Here is a 23,495-nt window from a genome sequence, read left to right as displayed (position 1 = left end):
TGAGGTCTCTGGTGGGATTTCTAGTGCTCTGTGTCTCTGTGGTCCATGGTGTGGATATACATGTGCTGTGTGTGCCTGGAGTTGTGTCTAATGTCATCTAGTCAGCAGATGTTGACCTAAAGAGCAGAAAAGGATCTGGAAGTCATCCTGTTTTGCCAGGTGTTAACTGGACACTGGGATATCCAAGAGGTTTTCAGGTGACAGTCTAGGTGGCCAGGGTTTAGGGAAGCATTCAGAGGATTTAGAACAGAAGACCTAGTTCACTGTTCTGTGTAAACTTCCTGAATATAAGCTGTGTTTGTATCAAATTTGTGTATGTATCTGCATGCCCCAGAGTGCCGAACAACCCAAGAGAAAGTCACGCAGGGTGTGCTTCCATGAAGGGGGTGAATAAAGCTGAACCACACATATCAATAGTGGCAAAGGATATTGATCTCATCCAGGTTCCAGGCACTGTCCTGGGGTCAGAGGCTACCTCTCAAGTGGGCAGGAGACAACTGAAACCTCAAAGGAGACATGAGATAGGGTTGAACACCAGAGGGATGGAAAGGAGTTGGACATCGGATTTATAACAGAAAGAATAGTGCAAGATCCACCCTCCCAGCCCTCACCACAATCACCTCCCCCAGAGTCCCCAAAGACACTGGTTCACTTCCCTGGGTTGGGCTGGAGCTTTTATTTTATGTCACATCTCCTCCCTGCCCAACACTGTTCTCCAGCTTGAAGCTTCCTGGCTTGAGGCGCTCCTTCAGGGTCAGCATTTGCCATCCTTTATGATCTGGATATCCTTTTTGGTTTTTCTGGGATTACAGGAGACAAGAATGAGGATACCTCTGGGAACTATAACATACCCTTCAAGGACCAGGCCCTATCTGTGCAGATACCCTGCTGAACCCACTCCCATATCCTACAGTGTAGGAATATAGGGCAGATCCCAGGGATCTGTGAGTATTTCTATAACCTTTCCTTCTTACATCTTGCCCCTGGGAGATTTCAGCCTCCTGGGATTTCCACCACCTGTGCATGCTTATGACTGCCAAGTCTGTCTCCTGCCCAGACCTCTGTCCTTCCTGACTATGCAGTTGTCTATTGCACATCTCTGGTATATACCAGAGGTTCAATTGTTCACAAACATTGTATCCTACAACTACTACCTGCACCCTCATAGTTCACATCTTGGCAATTAGCACCACCAGCCACCCAAGCCCACGGGTTAGAAGAGCAGCGTGTTGTTCTTGCCTTCTGTGTCCCCTTACCTTTCATGTCCATTTACACAACAAACCTGCAATTCTACCATCAATATATCTCTCTTTTTGGGGGGTGTACTGGGGATTGAACTCAGGGGCACTCAACCACTGAGCCACATCCCCATCCCTATTTTGTATTTTATTTAGAGACAAGGTCTCACTGAGTTGCTTAGCACCTTGCCATTGCTGAGGCTGGCTTTGAACTCACAGTTCTCCTGCCTCAGCCTCCTGAGCCCCTGGGATTACAGGCGTGCGCTACTGCACCCAGCTCAATGTATCTCTTAACTATGAGTCTAATTTTGATCTTTTTCTAAACTGGACAGTGTTCTGCTGCTTCTTACAGTTCCTCCAATACAAACTTTCACTTCTGTCTAGAGCTTTGTGGTTTCCAGCCACAAAGAAAGAACCTTTCTTTTCTTTCGTGAACTCATTTAGCTCTCAAGCTGACTCTCAGGATTTTATTGGTGAAGAAATGAGACCAAGTAGGTGATCGGTTTTACCAAAGTCATGTTCTAGCCTCTTCCTTACCTCTCTGAATTAATTTTTTGCCCCTCCCCCATTCTCCCTTCACACTCCAGTTTGTCCACTTTCTTCAAATACACTCTTTCCCTTCCAGGCCTTCCCCAGCTCCCTGTCTTCTATCTGGAATTATCTTCCCTACCTCTTCCTTTCTAGCTTATTTCCACTTATCCCTCAGGGCTGTGCTCAGGTATTACCTCCTCCAGGCAGTCTTCCCTGCCTCTGCCCATTCCTTGTTACCATGGTGCCCTGTCCATATGAGCCTTGGGCATTCTGTGGTGCAGTTAGCTGACCATCAACCTGGCTTCCCCCTTAGATTGACTGGATGCTCTAGGAGGCCAGCAGTGCTATCTAACTTACTGTGCTCTGTTCTGTCCTGTGCCTACCACATAGTAAGTATTCAATATAATTATTGTATTCAGTATAATTATTGACTATAGAATGAAAGAACATTCTATAGAATGAGGTGACCCTAGCAATCAAGGGCAGAATAAGAAAAAGAACCCAGGGTTTCTGGCCCTTCTCCTCTACCCCCACCAGCTTCTGCTTGGAATCATGCCCCCTCTTTCAATTATATTTTGGCTCATTCTGTTAAAAGTAAATATCACTACTCCGCAGGCCAAGCATATGTGAAGGAAGAAGGCGGTCAATTCTTTCTCTTTTCAGATTTGTGTGCAGCCAAGATGGGGCCTACCCAAGCAAGCTGAGTTGGGAGTTCTTACATTCGGGTCAAGCAGAGATGACATTCACTGTTGTATGTGACCCCATCAGTGCCACAGACGAGGTTAGGTGTCTGGGAACAATTTGGAGGCTCTGTCATGTGCTCACAGATGGGCTGTGGAGGAGACAGAGGAGACTCAAAATCAGAGACAATAGGGAGGGATATAGGAGCTCTGCTTGGAGCCTGAGAGGCACCAGGATGGAGCCAAATTCAAGACAAACTGTGTGTAGGTCTAGTGAACATAAAACCAGCCACTCAGGACCCTGTGGTATATTTGTGTGTGTGTGTGTACATGACCAGGTGCCTGTGGTTGGATGCATATTGAGTATGTTGCTGTGTCTACTGAGGTGTGGGTATCCCAAGTATACTGTGTATTTGTGTGGAGTGAGTTTGTGCCCTCAAGTTCTTGGGGACTGGTTCCATTACTCCTCAGAGGATCCAACTAGAACCTCTCTGTTGGTCTGATTGAGGACCCCAGGAGACAGAACCCATCATCCTAGGGGGCCCTCTTCCCAGGAGCCCCTGAGCTCACTGTAGCCTATCAAGTCCTTGGAAGGAAGGTACATAGTGTGGGAAGATTGGAGAAATGAGGCAGGGCTTGGAGCTTAATTGAGGCTCAATTTGAAAGGGATTCAGACTATACCTGACAGAACCGGGTCAAGATTGGGCCCTGGCACAGGGAGAAGGGAGAATGAGGCAGTGTGGTGCAGCACTGAAAGCTCAGGCTAAAGCCCTGGATTCTGCTGGACCAGCTGGATGAGCTATTTCCATTGTTGGAATATTAGTTTCCTCATGTGTAAAAATTAGGAATGTTCCTTGCATAGGACTAATTGAAATTTTGTTAAATATTTGGCTTTTTATCTGGCACCAAGTATGTGGAGCTGGATTCGTTCTGATGGACTGACAGGAAGATGCTACACTGTTGGATGGGAAGGTGGCTTTGAACTTACTCATTCATCTATTTGAAAGGACTGATTGATGTTCCCAAGGATGCCGTCATCACTGCCTTAGGATCACTGGGGATGTTAGACCCAGAAGCTAGGTGGAATAGGCTTCAGGGGCAACTTGATGTTTGTCTACTCAGAGTAAAGGGATGAATGATGACACCCAGTGGGGAATGACTGGCACTCCATGAGGCCATTCAGTGTGCTAAGGTCACCTCTTTGGCCTGAATCATATGGTCTGTCTGTATTACACAAAGCAGAGAAGATGCTATGTGCTGCTAAACCTTGGTGGGAGAATCTCACTGAGGGAAGGGGCCTTGGAGACCAGGTTGAGACAGATCCCAAGGGCTTTGATGAAGGGGATAGACTTGCTTAGCCTAGAGGGAATAATCTGGGGATCATGCAGGCTCAGGAGTCCACCCTGACCTCCTTGGGAGTCATTGAAGGTATCTGAGCAAGAGTGGAGAATAATTCTGGTGTTCCAGCATGGATGAAAGGACTTCTCTCTGCAGAGGGAAGGCCACAACATCAAGCATCTGCCTTACCATTCTTGAGAAAATGAGCTTTTCTGCTGACACTGGCACCTCTGAAAAACAAATCAGTAAGAATAAGGTAACATTGGTCCTAGGTCCCAGATCCTGGGATCTGAGGACTGTTTCTCCTTCTCTGGGAGTCCTGACCCCAACACTACCAATCTGGAATTTCTCAAACAAACCCAGAGGATAGGGTTTCCAGAAAGCTGATGTGACCTTGTGTATCATACATAGTGACAGAAAGTCTCAAATCAGGAAGGTAGTCACCAGCATGTTCCTCATTCAGGTCCACTGAAATTATGGTGTCCCACATAATAATATCAACAACTCAGTAGTTACTCTGTGCCAGGCATTGAGAATACATGATTTTAACCACTGTTCAGACCTCTCTTGCTGCTCTGAAGAAAGGAGGGAAGAAAGGAGGCAGTGGTGGATGCTGTGCTCTGCTTCCCTGAGCCCACCCATAGGACTGAGGCACCTGACCTTGGGCTCACTATCTAACCTTGCATGTCCCTAAGTCCAGCTTTTCTTCTGCTCACTGTTCCTGTAACAGGCTCTGTTTTGGTTCATGCAAAGCCCCTCTCCCTGAAATGTTGCCTACCCCCTTTCTCCTATTGAATCATACCATCCTTTCAAGGCTCAGAAGACTTCCCTGTTGTCCCCCATTGTTTCCTGAGCAGACCTGAACTTGGGCTTTGCCACAAAATCACATGCTACCCCACTCACTGGGTCACCCTGCCTCCCTGTGAACCTGAGCTTCTTGGGTTCTTTGACTCTGTAGCACCCTGGTCAATTCCCACACATTCAGTATTCAGAAATTGACCACTAAAGTATGCCGGGGGAAGGGAGAGTCCAGAGTTTCTTCCTAGGAAATGCGGGGAAATTTTGCATTCACACCCCAGCTTCCTTTGACCTTGATCCAAAGTGCCCCCTTCTCACTCAGTCCATGCAGGATCTGAAATGTGTACAAGGATCCTCTTCAAACACTTTACTGAAACCCTCAGAAAACTGGTGCTAGGCTAGGAGTAAGCAGTCTGTGTGTGACCAGAGCCCCTGGACCCATTTCTCATTGCCACAGTGTGTCCCCATTTGGAGAAGTGGATGAGGAAGTGGCCGTGAGTCAATGGCCCTGAGGACCTGCCAGGGCCTGCTTAAAACATTATGACTTCTGTCCAGTTGGATCCCAACTGGTCTCTCCACCTACCCCCATTTACTTTATTCTCAGTATAACAACTAGAGCAATTCTTTAAAAATATAACTCTGCCTCAAAACCCTTTAGTGTCTCCCAGTTTTAGAGGAAAAGCCAAGTTTTCACATTGGCCCAGGAGGCCTTACCCAGTTTATTTCCTAGTTTGCCTCTTGTCTCACCTATTGCTGTGTACCCTGCCCTTCACTGCCCTCCAGCCACACTGGCATCCTCACAGTACCTCAAACTCTCCAGGCATGCTTCTACCTCAGGGCCTATGCATTGGCTATTCCCTCTGCCTGGAATCCCCCAAATAGCCACAAGGCTCACTCATCTCCTTTTTTTCTCGGAGAGATCTCCCCTGATTTAAAATTGCAGTCACCTCCTAATCCCTATTACCCAGCTTGATATTTTTTTCCTTTGGCTTTACCACATTTTAGCCTACTGTTTAACATACATTTTACCTATGTTGTTTATTGTCTGTTTCCCTTCTCTACCCATTGGACTTAAGATCCCTCAGGAGTGCTTTGTCTGTTTTTAGTAACTGATGTGTTAAAGGGGTCACAGTGCCTTAGCTGTGAAAGTGCTGATGTATTCCAGCCCTAAGGAAGCCCCACTCCAGATATATGTGTCTAGCCCCAGACAAGGATTCCCAGGGAAGAGCTCCCAAATGCTCACATGGCTGTTCATAGACTCAAAGCACAGCATGTCATGGCAGAACAGGAGTCAGAATGTCTCTCAGCATCCATCAGCCCTCAGTGAGCATAGTTGCCTATTGGCCCTGAGGACTGACACTCACTTACTCCTACTGCCCCCTCAACCTCTAGTCCAGTAATTGCCCAGTGCAACTATGAACTGGACAACCTCCTGCTGTATAGCTGGAGAAATTGAGGCCCCAAATGGAAGGGGACTTTGGCAATTCTAGGCCAAATTTAGAATCTGAACTCAAGTTTCTTTTCTCCTACTCAGGGGTTTGCCCACCACAGTAGAGGGTGTATATGTAGAAGGAAGGCATATGCAGAGAGCTGAGTCCTCACGGTGTGTTCCAGGCCTTTCCTCTACCCACACTCCCAAGCTCTCTACCAGTACAAAGTCCAGGTTCTACCCACTCACCCGTGTCCACAGCGAGGAGGGCAACCAAGGCCAGGGTGACCACCCATAGACGGACGGCCATGCTGATCCTGAGCTGGTGTGGCCCAAGCTAACTGGGGCCTGGGTGGCAAGGAAGGATGGAAACCTGTTTATAGTGCTGATCCCCACCCTTATCTTATCTGGGGCCAGTTGGAGACAAGAGCGTCACCTCAAGTTAATCCCTGCATCCTGGAACCAGGAAAGGGCTTGTTCAAGACAAATATTCTGAGTTTCTGGTGACATGGAGCTGTGGCTATGAGACTGGCAGATTTCTGGAGGGAGCAAATGTTTGGATAACTTGCAAAGTAGACTGGAGCAAGGAAAGGGTAGTTGAAGTAAAAAGAAAAGGGAAGAGAAAGAACAGAAAAAACAGCAAGTAGGAGAAGGCAGAGAAAGGGGGCTGGAGTCATGGATACCTTTGTCAGTACCTCCCCCACCAACTTTGTGACTCAGGAAAGCCATTTTCCTTAACTGGGCCTCAGTTTATCTGTGCACAAAACAGAGATGATAATTCTGACTCAGCCTTTCTCCCAGAACAGCTGTGAAACTGGATTGGTGAGAGCAGATGGGAAACATTTGTTAAGTATGCAGTGAGAGAAATATAAACAAAACTGATTCTTTTAACTTATTTTTTGGTGCCATGAAGTGGGCATAACCAGCAGATAAAATAAAGGCAAAATAAGACTTTTTAAATAGCATGTTTCTCATGCTGCATGTCCTAGACCCCTGCTTCTGACACAGAATAAAACATTAGAAGAAAGATACTTTCATGTTTTTCAGGTACTATATGCTCATTTCCATTTTAATAGGTTAAACACAGGATTCTTTTCAAGAAAAAGCAGTATCTAAAACTCCCCCATATCTCTGTAATATACATATGAAGGAGTAATTTGATTGTCTGCCTTCAAAGAATTTCTGACTTATAAAATGAATACAATGAAGCTGGACATGGTGGTGCTGCGTGCCTGTAATCCCAGTGGCTCGGGAGGCTGAGGCAGGAGGATCATGAGTTCAAAGCCAGCTCAGCAAAAGCAAGGCACTTAGCAACTCAGTGAGACCCTGTCTCTAAATAAATACAAAATAGGGCTGGGCATGTGGCTCAGTGGTCAAGAGATTGAACTCAGGGTCACTTGACCACTGAGCCACATCCCCACTACCCTCCCCCCATACCCAAAAAAAGAATAAAATATCTGATTTTCTCTAATTCATTTAGGTCAAGGATTTTGAACTCTATCTGAAGATTTTATTTACCTTTGGAGAATTTAAAAATACAGTTTTACTATGAAATATTTAAATCAATATTTCAGTATTGGACTGGGGATAGCTTGGTGATAGAACACTTGCCTAGAATAGGTGTTTTTTGTTTGTTTATTTGTGAGGTTTTTGGGTTTTGTTTTGTTTTGTTGGTGCTACATTGAACCCAGGTCTTTGCACATGCTAGGCAAGTGCTCTGTAATTGAGCTACATCCCTAGTCCAAACATCAGTGATTTTTTTTTCCCCCAGAAAGATTTATTTTGAAAGGTTCCAAGCCTACAGAGAAGTTCTAAGACTAGAACAATGAGTTAATGGGGGAGATTCTTATTTAAGAACAACCCCTTTGGGGGCTCCAGGCAGCTAGTCACCTCTACAGATTCATAGAGGCTCCAGATCTATGCCCAGCCTACGATGAAGTCCCCAGTAGTCCTTGATTCAGCTTCAGAATCCTACCCTTTCTTAAGAACCTATACAGGTGCATGGATGTCTCTGAGGCAGGTGGCAGCTACACTTCATTGCTTAACCAGGAAGAGCAAATATTTAATGATGATTTCCTGTCCTAAAACAATATCATCTCATAAAGGGAGAAGAAGTTTAAAGGTTCTGCTGCTGTGAGACTCCTTGAGGGTGGGGGGTCCCAGGAGCTTTATGTCTGGCCTCCTGCACCTGCATGAACGCCAGTTGAGGACCTTTAGGACAAACAAATCCAGCCCTTTGTCTTGACTCCATCATCTCCTAATTCATTTTAGTTCTTCCCTCACCCCTGCCTTTGGTACTGGGGATTCAACCCAAAAGTTTTTCCAATTAGCTACGTCCCCAGCCATTTTTATATTTTGAGACAGGGTCTCAGTAAGTTGCTAGGGCTTTGCTAACTTGCTGAGGCTGATCTCCTGCCACAGCCTCCCAGGTTGCTAGGATTATAGGCCTGCACCACCGCACCTGACCCCTAGTTCATTTTCTTGATTCTCTACCAACCACTCCCAACTACTCTGTACACAGCAACCATGGAAAACTTCTTAAAGAGCAAACTTGACCAAATCCTCCTGCCCCAAATGCTGTATTGGTGTCCACAGCCAACAGGACTCAGCCCACTCTCCTAAGCCTGGTGATCAAGGCCCTTACACTCTCTCTTTAGTTTTACTTTTGCCCCATCCCACTCTAGACCTACACTTCTTCCGTTCAACTGAACCCTCTGATTCACTTTCTCATCTGGTAATGCCCTTCTCTGTGTCTGTACCCTGGTCCTCTAAGAACCAGCTCAAACATCCCCTCTTCTGGAATCTTCCCTAACTACCCTTTACCAACCTAGGCACAGCCATCATTGACTACCACAAGTGCTGCACTCCCACACTGCTCCTCTGCTCCTCTGTTAGAATCTCTCCCCGTGCTCTGGTGTGTTTGCTTATCTGCCTTGCTGACTAAGCTGTGAGCTCTCTGGCAGTGAGGACAATGATTCATTTATCTCTGTCTCCCTTGTGCCCAGTCCTGAGCCTGACACACAGTAGGCATATAAATGTTGAGTGACAGATCCAAAAGGAGGCAGATGACAATGGTCCCAAGGATAGAGGTGGTGCCAGTTCTGGGGAAAAGGCTCTGAAGGGGAAGCATTTGCTGTCCCCAATGATCCCCTCTTGCTCTGGGGAAGCCATGAGAACTCAAGAGAGCCCTCTGACACACCCAGACCTCATGGTGCATGGCCTGGGTCAGTGTTTGGTATGTTTCTATCTAAGGAACAAGAGTGTTTTCCTCCAGTCTAAGCCAACCCCGCAACCCTTTCTATGCTCTCCCCATCCTCTAACTTCTCTGGGAAGCAGAGTAAAAGGTAAAAGTTCTGGACCAGGAGTGAGGCATTCTGGGTTTAATCATTTGTTCAACAAATATTTATCATCTATATCATGTTCTACACACTGTTTTAGTTATTGGAGATTCAGCTATAAATAGGACACATTCTAGAAGGCTGGCAGACAACAATGAACTACCAAAACACACGATGTGTTATGTAGAAGTCAAGTGCCATTAAGGAGGAGAGTGACAAAGGAAGGAGTCTGTTATTTTAGATAGTAATGTGTAAGCAGAGACAGAAAGAGTCCTGCAGAGATCTGGAAGAAGAACCTGCCAAGCAGAGGAACTGCAAGTGCAAAGGCCCTGAGATGGAACAGGTTTGGCTTGCTCAAGAAGGAAATACTAAGGAGGAGACCATTACGGCTAGAGTGAAATAAACAAGGAAGTGAGTGGCAAGAGGTGAGAAGAAGCCAGGTGTGATGGTGCACACCTGTAATCCCAGTGGTTGGGGAGGCTGAGGCAGAAGTATCACAAGTTCAAACCCCACCTTAACAACTTAGCGAGGGCCTAAGCAACATAGCAAGCCCCTGTCTCAAAATAAAAAATAAAAAGGGCTGCAAATGTGGCTCAGTGGTTAAGTGGACTCAATACCTGGTACAAAAAAAAAAAAAAGTGAGTGGTAGGTCATGCTTAGTTTCCAGCCCCACCACCAACTTCTTGGATGAACTTGCGTGCTTTCCATCCCTGATTTTGGCCTATGCATGTTCTCCCATCTGAGAAATAGGCTTGCCAACACATCCCACCACCAGCCTAACTTCCAGGGAAGATGTGAAGGCCTTGGAGAGATGAATGTGAGATGAATTATGTGCAGCCACTATGATACCAAGGAGGGGGCTTGTGTGGCAATTCCTGGAAGCAGAACAGAGGCCAAGGCCTATGGAGATGCTAGAATCAACACACAGTTAAGACAGATGCCCTGAAAGAGGGCTCCAGCAGAGAGTCTGAGTGATTCTCTATCTCTACCTCTGATCAGAGTAAAGACCAGGCACAGGTGCTTTAGCTAGGCCATCATTCCCAGCTTCACCCAGAAGCTTTCATGCCATCTGCTCAGATTTGGACTGGGCCCAGCTCCTCCAGGAGTACTGCCACTCCTTGATGACGGCAAACTGGATCCATTAGCTGAGTCACAAATCCTGGGGATAGGTGGAGGGTACAACAACTGTGTTTGGCGTAAGGTAGATGAGCTAAGCTCAAGCACAAGTCAGGCCTGCCAGATGTCATGATCAACATGGCCAGCTTGCCCCTGAACCACCTTCCCTGGTTCCCCAGCCCACTTCCTACTCCACCCTTCCTCCAGCCTGAAGTGTCCTCACTTGCCCATCTCCCTGCTTTGAGCAGTCGAGGTGTGGGAATTCACTTTAAGAAGGCCTGATCTAGGGGCTGGAGATGTGGCTCAAGCGGTAGCGCTCGCTGGCATGCGTGTGGCCCGGGTTCGATCCTCAGCACCACATACAAACAAAGATGTTGTGTCTGCCAAAAACTAAAAAAATATTAAAAAATTCTCTCTCTCTCTCTCTCTCAAAAAAAAAAAAAAAAAAAAAAAAGGCCTGATCTAGACCCAGCCAGCTCCACAGCCTGTCCTGTCCTGGATTCCTCAGGTACCCAACTTCAAGTCCCAGGTCTGGAACCACACTACTCATTCTGCTTTATACAGAGTTTCAGGCCCTCTCTCCTTAGGGGCAGCAGGAGGAAAGGGTACTCCTCCAACCCTTGTAAACAGAGATTTCATCTAATTGTTTGAGCTCTGACTTTAAGGAGGACTTGATGATAGTGACTGAAGTCATCCCTCTGTGGACACACCTACCCTGCCATACAACAGACATTTATTGAGCATCTGTTGTGGAGTACCAGTCACTATGCCAGCTCCAAAGACATATTTTTTCACCCTGGTATTCTATGGATACCTTGCTCAGTATGTCCAATAGTCAATTTACTATCTCCTTTCTACCCAGAGCTGCTCTACCTCCCAGTTCTCCCATCTCATCCTAGTTCTTCCATCTCAATAGACAGTGCCATCATCTTCCTGGTGCCCAAGGCAAAGCTGGGAACATTTTGAATTTATTTCCTCTTCTCTACATTTAAGGAATCAGGTCTTACTGATTTTATCTCCTCATTTTCTCTTATATTCATCACCTTCTCTATATTTTTTTCTAGTTTGGCCTTGGTGACCTGTCACCTCCATTACTCATATTGTCTCCTTACCTCCAGTCTTACATCTCCCAGTTCATCCTTTAGTCTGCTTCCAGAGTGATCTTTATGAAATGTAAAAAGACTGTGTCATCCCTCTTCTTAATATTGTTTCATTATGATTAATTAATTCAATTAAAATAGTCAATCACTATCAACTCAAAGATGAAAACCAAACTCCTTGGAATGACATACATGTTCCTCCATGAATGAGCCTTTGTTAGCCTAACTTCAACTCTGGACCCTTAATCCTTCCCTCCATCAAACATACCACCTGTAGGTGGTCTTTGCTTGTGCTTATTTCTCTGCCTGCTGTTCTCCTGGATTTCAACTCTCTTGGGTTCTCTTCCCAGGCTTTTAGCCCACTCCAGTCTGGGCCCCATATCTGCACAAACATCTAACCCTGCAGCACTTGTCATGTTCTATGATCCTCTCTAGCTTATGTGCATATCTCCCACACTTCTTAGGAGGGGCAGGGGGACACCTGATTCACTCATATCCTCAATGCTCCATACAGACCTGGAATGTCCATGTTGACTATATGAATACATCTGGCATTGAATGAAACCTCAGATAAGCAAAGAACTAAGCCCCAGATTCTTGATATACTGATCCAGGGCTTCAGATTACTCTGGGACTGGCTGGCTCCAGTAATCATCCTATGCTATATACCTATAAGTGGGAGGACAGGTGGTACTTTATTCCAAGGACTATATTTTCTGTTATTTCTTGGTCAACCTGGTTGAGAACCCAAGGAACCAGACTTCAAAGACATAGGTATGGTGCTTTCTCTCCAAAAACTTCTTCTAGATTATCTGCCAGGTACATGGTGGGAGCTTTAGTATCTATATTCTTTCCTAGTACATGAAGTCCTGCCTTGATAACCACCAAGTGGGAGGAACTATCATACCAGTCTTCATCCCAGGAGTGGGACTGCATAAAAGACCTGGTAGTGTTGGCCATATACCATCTGAACAGTTCCATTCAGAGGCATAGGTAGTGGCTCAAATCCTCTGAGCATATATACAGAAGAGCTTGGAACAAAGACTCATCAGATCCTCTTTCTTCCCTTCCAGAATTTTGATGATCTTTTGAAAGATAAGAGGTTTAACACAGCAGCCAGCTGCAATGTAACCCAATTCCAGACTAATATTAATTTTGGTAGACTTTTTGAGTTATAAGCAACAGAAGCAGATTTTTTCAAACTTAAGCAGAATAAGAATTCTCCAGAAGGGTTTGGGGTTGTCACCCCAGGAGTAGAACCTAAAAAAAAATATTAGGTTTCAAGTCATTTTGGGCAGAAGGTAATTCCAGAAAGCACTGGTAGGAGAGTGAAGATAAACAAAGCAGGAAAAAGAAGGAAATCAATAAAGTGTGCATTATTAAGATCCCCATTGGAGTAAAGTAGACCTTGATCCCAGTAGGTACATTGGGAGACTAAATGGAACACATCTCATGTTATCCCACTGAGGGGTGAGAGACTTGGGGTATACATCCACCAACTTCTCTCCAAATGTATCAAAAAAAAAAAAAAAAAAAAAAAAACCTGATACATTTCACTTTTCACTAATTTTCTTATGGTATAGGTGAGCAGAGAAACTCAGATTCTCACTGAGTCACTGATCAAAGACTCCTAGAAAAGAGACCCCTTAACTTCCTGGCACTATTGGCCTGTCCCTTTCATGTCTCTGGGCATCCAGAGTCAACTTCTAGGCAAAGGACTGTAGGGGCTGTGGATGGAAGCTATAGTTATGCTCAGAAATAGTGGTAAGTGTTTATGGATAGGACACTACAGTCCCTGCTACACACACACACACACACACACACACACACACCCCTACATAAATTAGATGAAAATGTGATGAACCAGCCCCTCCAAAGAATAAGATACAAAAACCTTAGAATCATATGTCTGCTTTCTGACTAGGGAATGTGAGACTTTTTAATGGACAGTCTCATAAAGATTGTATCCATTGAGGGAGAGTAGGTCTCCAAAGCTAACTTGGGATTCTATTGCCAGAAGGAGAATGTTGCTTGTCTGACAAAAGCCACAGATGTCACTAAACCTTCCTTTTTCATTACTGATCCCTCATTTATAGGATGAATTCACTCACAGGAATCCAGAGTTTCATGACTAGACCAACAAGGGCCCCCAATGTGTCCAGGACACAGAGGTGCTACCCAGAGTATAATGGCTCCTACTCATGGAGGTCAGGTGAAGTGATGAGTGCCACCTCCTTTCTGGCCTATGCAGTACCTTAGGAGTGAGCCACAAGATGGTGGTGTATCAGAACCTGGGCTCTGAAGTCTTTAGACCTTGTCTATATAACTTTGGACAGGTCATTTTACCTCTGAGTCTTAGTTTCTCATCTGTAATCAGGGCTCCCACGTGTGGTCATGTGGAATGTGTTCTGTTCATCTCCAGGGGATGCCATTCACGTCATATTCCAAGGGCACCACAGTTTGCATTAAACTGGGTTGATGGCAGGTTGGGTATCCAGTGGGAACCTCCGCAGACCATGCAACATGCCAAAGGATCCTGAGATGTGCTGGAGAGCACCAGAACTTTGTTTCCAATCTTCTACTCACATTCTTCTCTTTAGGGGCTGTAATTATGATCGCTTGCTTTATAGACAGGCTTACTCCTCACTGTTAAGGAAGAAGAAATATGACTTCAGTATTTAAGTTCAAATTTGTGAACTAAAAAATCATATGGGCTGGAGGTCTAGCTCATTGGTAGAACACTTCCCTAGCATGTGCAAAGTTTCAGGTTCAATCCCCAGCACCACAAAAACAAAACAATACACACACACACACAAATTTTGTGACTAGGTATGGTGTACACATCTGTAATCCCAGCTACCTGTGAGATTGAGACTAAAGGACTGTAAATTTAAGGCCATTCGGATAATTTAACAAGATCCTGTTTTAAAAGTAAATAAATAAAATAGGGCTAGCTCAGTGATAGAGCACTCCTGGGTTCAATCCCCAGTAGTGCAAACCAACCAACCAACCCAGACAGGACTTCTCAGTCTCCTTTAATGTGTAAACACCTAAGAGAAGACTGATTAGACTGGGTAAGTCATGTGCTCTTCTCTTAGACTAATCCACATGACCAAGGAATTGAGCTTTTCTGATTGACCAGGCTGAGGTCACACACACCTTATTGTTGCTAAAGAAGCAGGATAAATGATTAGCAATTTTGTGTCCTAGCAAAAGACACAATTCAAAACCCCCCAAAGTTGAAGTCCTCAGTCAGTCCTGGGTGTCCTGGAATTTTTTCCTACTTGTGACCCTTCCTTTTTATTTTCAGTGTGCTCCCTGGCTGGTACACAACCTCTCGAGGCAGCATATTTACTTCTATTTACAACTGCACGTGATCTCAGCAGTTGGTGGGCGTAGATCCAGAGACAGGTGAGGGAGGGGCCAGTTCTCATGTTCCAAGGCGCTCAATAAATATTTACAGTGTGTTGACAGGTGAGGTATTAGGGCTTATTGGCCTCTCCCTAGTGATTGTCCAGCCCAGCCTGAAAGTCACCCAGAGACCCCTGCTGCCCTCTATCTGTGGCAGATTGTGGCCCAGGTATTATTTCCTGCCCATCCCTTCCTTCCTTGCCTGCAGGAAAGATCCTGTATCCTTAGCAGATGCTCCTCTTAACCTGTCCAGCAGCTGCTATTTTCTTCCTCTGGAGTTCCAAGACCCAAGGACTGAGGAGGAAAATGGCAAGATGAAAAGAGCCAGGACCAACCCTTGTCTCAGATGGCTTTGATACTTACCTGCTGTGTGACCTTGAGTAAATTCCTGTCTCTTGAGTGCCGGTTTTCTGGTTTTCTTGTTTATAATAGGGGATATCAACAGCAACTGACCAGGATTAAGAGAATAATTTTTAAGTGCTGTAACCAAGCTTCTGGCCCACTGAGAGTACTTCTACATGGTGGCCATAGCATTAACCATGCTTGTGGACTTGGTTGAGGGAAGGGAGAATATCTTTTTTTTTTTTTTTTTGGTACCAGAGAGTGAACCCAGGGGCACTTAGCCACTGAGCCACATTTCCATCCCTGAAAAATATTTTTCTTAAATTTTTTTGAGACAGGTTCTGCTAAAATGCTTAGGTCCTAGCTAAGTTGCTGAGACTGCCTTGAATTTGGCAATTTTCCTGCCTCAGCCTCCCAAACTGCTGGCATTATAGACATATGCCACTAAGCCTGTCAAAGGAGAGTATCTTTTCTTTTTGGGGGGAGGGGTTACTGGAACTCAGGGGCACTTGACCACTGAGCAACATCCCCAGCCCTATTTTGTCTTTTATTTAGAGATAGGGTCTCACTGAGTTGCTTAGCACCTCATATTGGCTGAGGCTGGCTTTGAACTCACAATCCTCTTGTCTCAGCCTTCTGAGCCACTGGGATTATAGGCGTGTGCCACCACACCCGGCAGGAGAGTATGTTCTTTTTTGTATCAGAGATTGAACTCAGGGCCACGCAATCATGATCACATCCCCAGTCCTTTTGTATTTTATTTAGAGAGGGTCTCATCGAGTTGCTTAGTGCCTCACTTTTGCTGAGGCTGACTTTGAACTCACCATCCTCCAACCTCAGCCTCCCCAGCCACTGGGTTTACAGGCCTGCACCACTGCACCCAGCCTGGCAAAAGAGTATCTTTAAGGCAACAGATTTCTCCTTTGAGCCCCTCAAATCAGCCACAAATCTACTCTAATTCCTTGCAGCACCACTTCTAGCCAAACCAGAGAAATATCCTCAAGTCAAAGGAAGCCTCAAGATTTCTACCATCCTAAGAGGCCAAACCCAAGGACAACCAGATACATTTGAAGGTCCTTGGGATCTCTGGGTTCATTCAACTGTGTTCCCTGCTTGTCCTTCCTTGCTGACTTGCTAACAAGTCTCTTAGATCTAGGAGCTAACACATCTATCCATTGCATCTGGCCTCCTTGACCAGACCTGTCATTATGCAGCAGATACTTCTCACCTCCCAAAGGTGAGGTGAGAGAGCTGGAGACAGATGAGTCTGAAGCCTTATCATTCTGTGTCTTTGGAATTATACAGGAAGCCCATGCAATTTGATTACTTAGGTAGATTAGAAGAAATGGTCATTATATATTGGGAGTTAATTAAAATATGCTCCAAGCCCTGTGCCAAAGCTTTACATGTATTGCACAATGCTTGCAAAAATCCTCTGAGTTAGGCCCTGTAATTATATTCATTTTATAGATGAGAAAATGAAGGTTTAGAAGTATTAAATGGCAGGTCCAAAGTCTCCAGGACTGTAAGCAGCAGAGTTGGTATTCAAACCAATTCCTGTCTGACTTTAAATATCAGATCCTTACCAGATTCCTCCACCTACCAGAGATTCTGGTCTCATATGTACACACCCAGCAGCCCATCTTTGGCCTAGTAATTAAAATGGTAGAGGCAGAAGGTGCTACACAATTTGAAGCAAATGTTCTGGAAAATTTCTGTGGTGGAAATATGCTTGGTAGGAAGTTGCCAAAATAGTCAAGTGTGGAAAGAAACCTCCTAGCAGTTGGGCCCAGCTGAGGTATAGTAGTCCCTGAAAAATAGGGCCTCTGTAGAAGGCAGTCAATCCAGGGGCCCAGGTAAAAGGTGGGAAGAATTTTCAAACATGTTCTGCAACAATGGTAGGTCAAGCATGCATGGTTCATGCAGCCCCAACTTGACATTCTCCCAGACACAACCACCTGCAGCACCTCGAGACAGGCTAAGTTTAGACACTGAGGTCCCAAAAAACTGCCCCCATTCAGCCACCTGCACCCTCCCCACCAATATCTACATAGCACTTATGTTGTCCCAGATACTGTTCTAAGCCTTTCCCACAAGTGAACGTTTAATTCTTATGAAAAACCTATGAAATAGGTACAGTTGTCCCCACTTTACAGATGAGGCAATTAAGGCACTGGGTGAGGAATCTTTTTTTTTCCTGAAGAGATTCATTATAATTGAAGAGGAGAAATATTTAATACATCAGAACAAAATCAAACATATAGAAAGGATCAATAACTACAAATAACTCATGAGAAAACATGTTTTTGCTCAGTTGCTACATAAACTTCTCACATGATAAAAGCCTTTGATTGGAAACATTCCAGGAAAGCATATCTTTCACTCAGAGTATTTGGAATATTTTTCTTTTCATAACTCTGTATTTCATGACAGAGAGCTTGGCTATAATATTCAAAATGAGTATTCTGCATTATTTCTTCCTGATTTCTCAGATAATTAAGATAAATTAAAAAGTCATAACACATTAAGAATGCATTTTGCATTAGTCTAAGAAATCTAGTATCATCCAGGGAGGAATCTTGATTGTAGCCCCACAGCTGAGGTTGGAGGCAGGTATCCTGTCTCCACAGGGCAAGGAGCTTTAGCAGCTCTTTGATGTTTGCCCAAGCAGAGGTAGAGAGAGGAGTGCGCCATGTCTTGGTGTGTGAGATCTCAAAATTGTCTTGTCCCTTCCCTCCCACTCCCCAGTGATTTCTCCTCTGGGCCCTGAAGTGACCTCTCTCACTTCTGCCTTCCCTCTCTGGAGAATGTGGTGTGACAGTGGAGTCTCCTGCCCTCCTCTTCCTTCCCAGGCTGGGAGAGGAATCCTTGCACATGCATCAAGAGCTGCTCCCTGTGTGTTCAGCTTTAGGGTCTTTCACATCCGTTTCTCTCTGGGAATCTGAGGACCCAGAGCTGCTCCAAGGAGAGGTAGAATTGAAGGAAGGGGCAGGGTAATTTAGAGAGGGATCATAGATTTATGAATATGTCAGCACTGGATTTGAACCCTTGCTTGGCCACTCACTGTCATAGATGGAATAGTGCTAACTTCTCCCAAAGATTTTTTTTTTTTTTTTGTGTGTGTGTGTGTGTGTGGTGCTGGGGATTGAACCCAGGCCCTGTGCATGTGAGGCAACCACTCTGCCAACTGAGCTATATCCCCAGCCATCCCCCAAAGATATTTACATCCTTGTCCTTAAAACCTGTGATTATGTTACCTCACATGGTCAAATGGCCTTTGCAGCTGTTATTAAGTTTAGGATCCCGAAATGGAAAAATTATCTCAGATTATCCAAGTGGGCTTCAGCCACAGAGGTCCTCACATAAAGAAGGCAGGAGAGTCAAAAGACAGGTGACACTAGATGCAAAAGTCAGAATGACATGGATCCAGGAGCCAACGGATGTAAACAGACCCTAGATGTTGAAAAAAGTAAGGAACAGATCTCTGCTACAGCCTCCAGAAGGAACACAGTCCTGCTGACCCATTTTAGACTTCTGGGCTCCAGAATATAAGATAATACATTTGTATCAATTGAAACCCTCAGGGTGTAGTACTTTGTTATAGCAACAGTAAGAAACTAGTTTATTAACCATATGACTTTGAACAAATTCCTCAACATTAAATTCCCTCATGTGTGAAATAATAACACCTTGAAGTGTTGTATTAGAGAAAATATTATATCAAAAATCTGGTTTATGACAAAACTTTATAAATAATGTGTTTATGAGAAAGAGGAAGAAAAGCAAGGCACGGTGGTACACCCCTGTAGTCTCAGCTACTCAGGAGGCTGAGGCAGGAGGATCACAAGTTCAAGGCCAGTATTGGCAACTTAGTGAGACCCTGTCTCAAAATAAAAAGGGCTAGGGGTGTAGCTCATGGATATCACACTAACCTAGCATGCATGAGGCCCTGGGTTCAATCCCTAACACACAGAGAGAGAGAGAGAGAGAGAGAGAGAGAGAGAGAGAGAGAGAGTATAGGAAAGAATGGAGGAGAAGCAGGAAGAGAAAAAGAGAAGTCGTGGTAAAACTACACTTGACTCCACATTATGGCCAGTCCCTGGTGGACATGGGTTTTATGAAAACGAAGTCTACCCTAGACCCATCATCTGGCATTAATTCATTTTTGACTTCAGGACACTTTTTTTTTTTTTTTTTTTAAATACTGGGGATTGAACCCAGGGCTGCTTTACCGATGAGCTACAACCCCAGTGCTTTTTATTTTTTTAAGTTTTGAGGTCTCAAAAGCTAAGTTGCTTAGGATCTTGCTAAATTGCCAAAGCTGACCTTAAATCTGTAATCCTCCTGCCTCAGACTCCCAAATTGCTGGGATTACCACCATCCCTGGAAGACTTGAGGACTCTCTTATCTCCCTTAGGCGGGTCAGGGGCAACCTCTGAAAGCGTTGCCTCATGAATGAAAAACGGGTAAAGAACAAGTATAAGGACCTCCCCAACATATGACTCTGGCACCCACAATTGATGGAAAAGATCAGATTTGACTTCTGACCTTCCAATATTCCTGATTTGACTAACATCCCCTCTGAGGGGATGTTCAAATTGCAAATCCCACATGAATCCTTCTTTGCATAGAAATTGAGCAATTGGTGTGAGTCAACTCTTGTTATTCAGATAGCCATCTGCCTCTGGTTTCTCCACATCTTCAGCATTTTTCATTCCTTCTCCTTCCCTTCTTTGTTTTTATTTTTCTTTCTTTCTTTCTTTTTTTTTTTTTTAGTGAGAGAGAATTTTTTAATATTTAGTTTTTGGCGGACACAACATCTTTGTTTGTATGTGGTGCTGAGGATCGAACCCGGGCCGCATGCATGCCAGGCGAGCGCGCTACCGCTTGAGCCACATCCCCAGCCCCTATTTTTCTTTCTTTTATCTTGTGTGTGTATGTGGTGCTGAGGATTGAATTAAGGGCTTTGCACATGCTAGGCATGTGGTCTACCACTGAATGACACTCTCAGCACCCTTTTAACAGTCTAGGTAGTATAAAATGATACTTGCATTTTCCTAAAGAATAATAATTTTTTTTGGAATTTTTTTCATGTTGTACTTTTTGGCTATTTGCACATCTTCCTTTGCTCACTTATATAAATAAAGTTAGTCATCTTATTATTGAGTAAATTTATTGCTGGTGGATATATAAAAGGATACAACTAATCTGGAAAACTCTTCTGGCAGTTTCTTTTAAAAAATGACACATATATCTGTCCTATGACCCAGCATGGAATCATTCATGATAAATTAAAAAATATTGTCCACACAAAGGCTCATATTTAAACATTGATAGTAGTTTTATCTGTAATAGTCAAAAAGTGGAAACAGCTCATGTTTGGTGCATAGATAAACTGTGGTACATCCCTTCAGTGGAATACTATTCAGCAATATCATAAATTAATTATTGATATGTATTACAACATGATTGAGTGTCAAAATGTGATTTTCAGGGACTGGGGTTGTAACTCAGTGGTAGATCATTTTCCTTGCATGCATGAGGCACTGGGTTCGAACTTCAGCACAACATAAAAATAAATAAAGATATTGTGTCCATCTACAACTAAAATTTTTTTTAAATGTAATTCCCAGAAGAAAAAAAACACAAGAGTATACACTGTATAATTCCATGCTTATGAAGTTCTACAAAATACAGTGTCAGAAACAGATATGTTGTTGCTTTCAGGGTAGAGCATGGGAGGATTTAGTAGAAATGACAGGATGGAACTTTCTGGGGGGAAGGAAATGCTTTATGTATTCTTAGAGTGGTGATTACATAAGTGTATATACTTGTAAATACATCAAATTAAGCAGGCATGGTGGCACACGCCTGTAATCCCAGCAGCTCACAGCTCAGGAGGCTGAGGCAGGAGAAGAGAGTTCAAAGCCAGCCTTAGCAATTTAGTGAGGTCCTAAGCAGCTTAGCAAGATCCTATCTCAAAATAAAAAGAAAACGGGCTGGGGTTGTGGCTCAATGGCTAAGCACCCCTGGGTTAATCCCTGGTACCAAAAAAAAAAAAAAGAATCAATCAAATTAAATACGGTTGTTTTCTGTATAATATTTCATTCAACAACAGGCAGCACATTCAATGATGGTTCCATAGATTATAATGGAGCTGAAAAATTTCTTTCACCTAGTGATGTTCTAGCGTTGTATCATCATGGTGCATTACTCAAGTGTTTATAGGAATACTGGTGTTAACAAACCTACTGCGCTGTCAGTTACGTACAAGTATAGCAATTATGTGTTGTACAAGATATTTTAAAATGATAATAAACAAAAATGTTACGAGCTTGTGTATTTACCATACTATGATTTTTGTTATTTTAGTGTGTACTCCTACTTGAGAAAAAAAAAAAGCTTACTGTAAAACAATATGCTTTGTGATACCTCCACCAACCACATACATCTCGTGTTTACTGCACCACTTGATTTCATCAAAAGGCAATGTGCCATGATTGACCTATACCATCTAGATCAGTGTAAGTATACCCTATGATGTTCACACAACAAAATTGCCTAATGACACATTTCTCAGAACACATCCTGGTCATTAAGTAACGCATGACTGAATTTTAAATATGTTTATTTCATTGTATGTAAATTATATCTTGTTTTTTTAAAAAATGCTATGTTGTGCACATACAAATATGTAACAATGAATCCACTATTATGTATAATTATGCACCAATAAAAACTATATGGGAAAACAAAACAAATAAGAAAAAATCTTGAATGATACCTCAATTTGAACTGCTACCACCAGGTGGCAATAATGCCTAAATCCCAAGATTTCAACTGTTCAATTTGTGCAATGGCTAAGATCATTCTACTTGTGAGTGTTCTTGAAAGCATTTGGTATCATCTTGTGGGCATGCATTTTACATTTCAATCAACAGTATTGTGTTGGCGTTCTCTTTCTGTTCCTTACTTCTTTTCCTCCCAATTCAGCATCATGTTTTGAAGATGTCTTTATGTTGCTGTATGTATATCTAGTTCATTGCTCCTTACTGTGGTAGATTATAAAGTGTACATACATCACATTTTTAGTTATATTAATGATAATTTCAATTAACAATCATTTACCCATTGCTCTTCAATCACCACAAATATTTTACCGTCAAAAATACCTTCTTACATGTCTCATAATAGACCTGTGTGAGAATTTCTCTAATTATGTTACCAGGATTGGGATTCCCCTTCTCTATTCATGTTTATCTGTTGGTACCCTTATCACCTTCTTTGTGGCAGGTTAGCCCCACAAATGCCTTCAGTTTTGTGGTTGTTGTTTTGGTGCTAAACCCAGTTAAATTTAAACAATGTCCTAAACTTTTGAATTAAAGGAAATATTTGCTGATTCTATTTCTATATCTCCTTGTAAAATATGTAGTATTGTTTGTGTCATGGCTTAAATTGACAAAATAATATCATTGACTAGGATTTGGATCTTCATATTGATAATCATGAATTTCTTCTGCTGAATAAATTTCTCCCATTTTTTGGTGGAAAAATAGCTGAATTTAAGCAAAATTCTAAATTTAAATTAATGATAATTTCAATTAACAATCATTTATTAATGATGATGGTTTAGAACAACTTTGAGGCAAGGTTTCTCTTTCATGCTAGGTAAGTGCTCTACCACCGATTTCCATCTCCAACCTAAGGCAAGATTTCTCAACAGTGGCACTATTGGCATTTGGAGCCTGATAATTCTTTGTTGTGTATGGGTGGGTATCCTGTGCATCATAGGATGTTCCACATCCCTGTTACCCACCAGATGCCAGTAGCACACCCTTCCTCAGAGAGATGACAAAAATGTCTTCAAATATTGTTAAATATCCAATGGGAGGGGTGGGGTGTTGGCCAAATCATCTCCAGTTGAGAACAACTGTTTTAAGGTAAATGATATCTTGGATTCATTTGGGGGCATTTTCTAGACTTTTTCTTTCCTTTAGTTTATTTCAAGCTTAATCTCAGCTATAGAGTTGTGTAATATGGTCTCCTGCTTTCTAGCTGGAATAAAGCTCTTCCTGGAGGTACTGGCAGGAGTCTTTAGTCTTGTAGTGCCCTAAGCATCAAGTGGTCCTCCAGGTTTTCTTCTCTAGGTTTTCCAGCCTCCTCTTCCTGGCTAC

General features: G+C 43.5%; 1 protein-coding gene across 3 annotated transcripts in view; it reads right to left on the bottom strand.

The window, feature by feature from the left end:
• Positions 1–652: 652 nt before the first annotated feature.
• The window catches only part of Spink4 (serine peptidase inhibitor Kazal type 4), a 75,910-nt gene continuing 53,067 nt past the window's right edge, over positions 653–23,495 (bottom strand). For 2 of the 3 annotated variants that reach the window (XR_003582134.2, XR_011704125.1), the window contains exons 2-3: positions 13,915–14,214; positions 2,489–2,601 (exon numbers count right to left, since the gene is read on the bottom strand). Coding sequence is in view for 1 of the 3 variants with exons in the window: in XM_071600690.1 (XP_071456791.1) it covers positions 755–800; positions 2,489–2,601; positions 3,977–4,017; positions 6,264–6,324 (261 nt within the window). In the remaining 2 variants the exon portion in view is untranslated. Of the gene's footprint in view, positions 801–2,488; positions 2,602–3,976; positions 4,018–6,263; positions 6,325–13,914; positions 14,215–23,495 lie in introns of those variants that run through there. The other variant, XM_071600690.1, reaches the window with a different exon arrangement.

This window comes from Marmota flaviventris, chromosome 13 (genome assembly GCF_047511675.1).
Source record: "Marmota flaviventris isolate mMarFla1 chromosome 13, mMarFla1.hap1, whole genome shotgun sequence".
In the NCBI taxonomy this organism is placed as follows: domain Eukaryota; kingdom Metazoa; phylum Chordata; class Mammalia; order Rodentia; family Sciuridae; genus Marmota; species Marmota flaviventris.
This window is presented reverse-complemented; position numbering and strand designations above follow the sequence as displayed.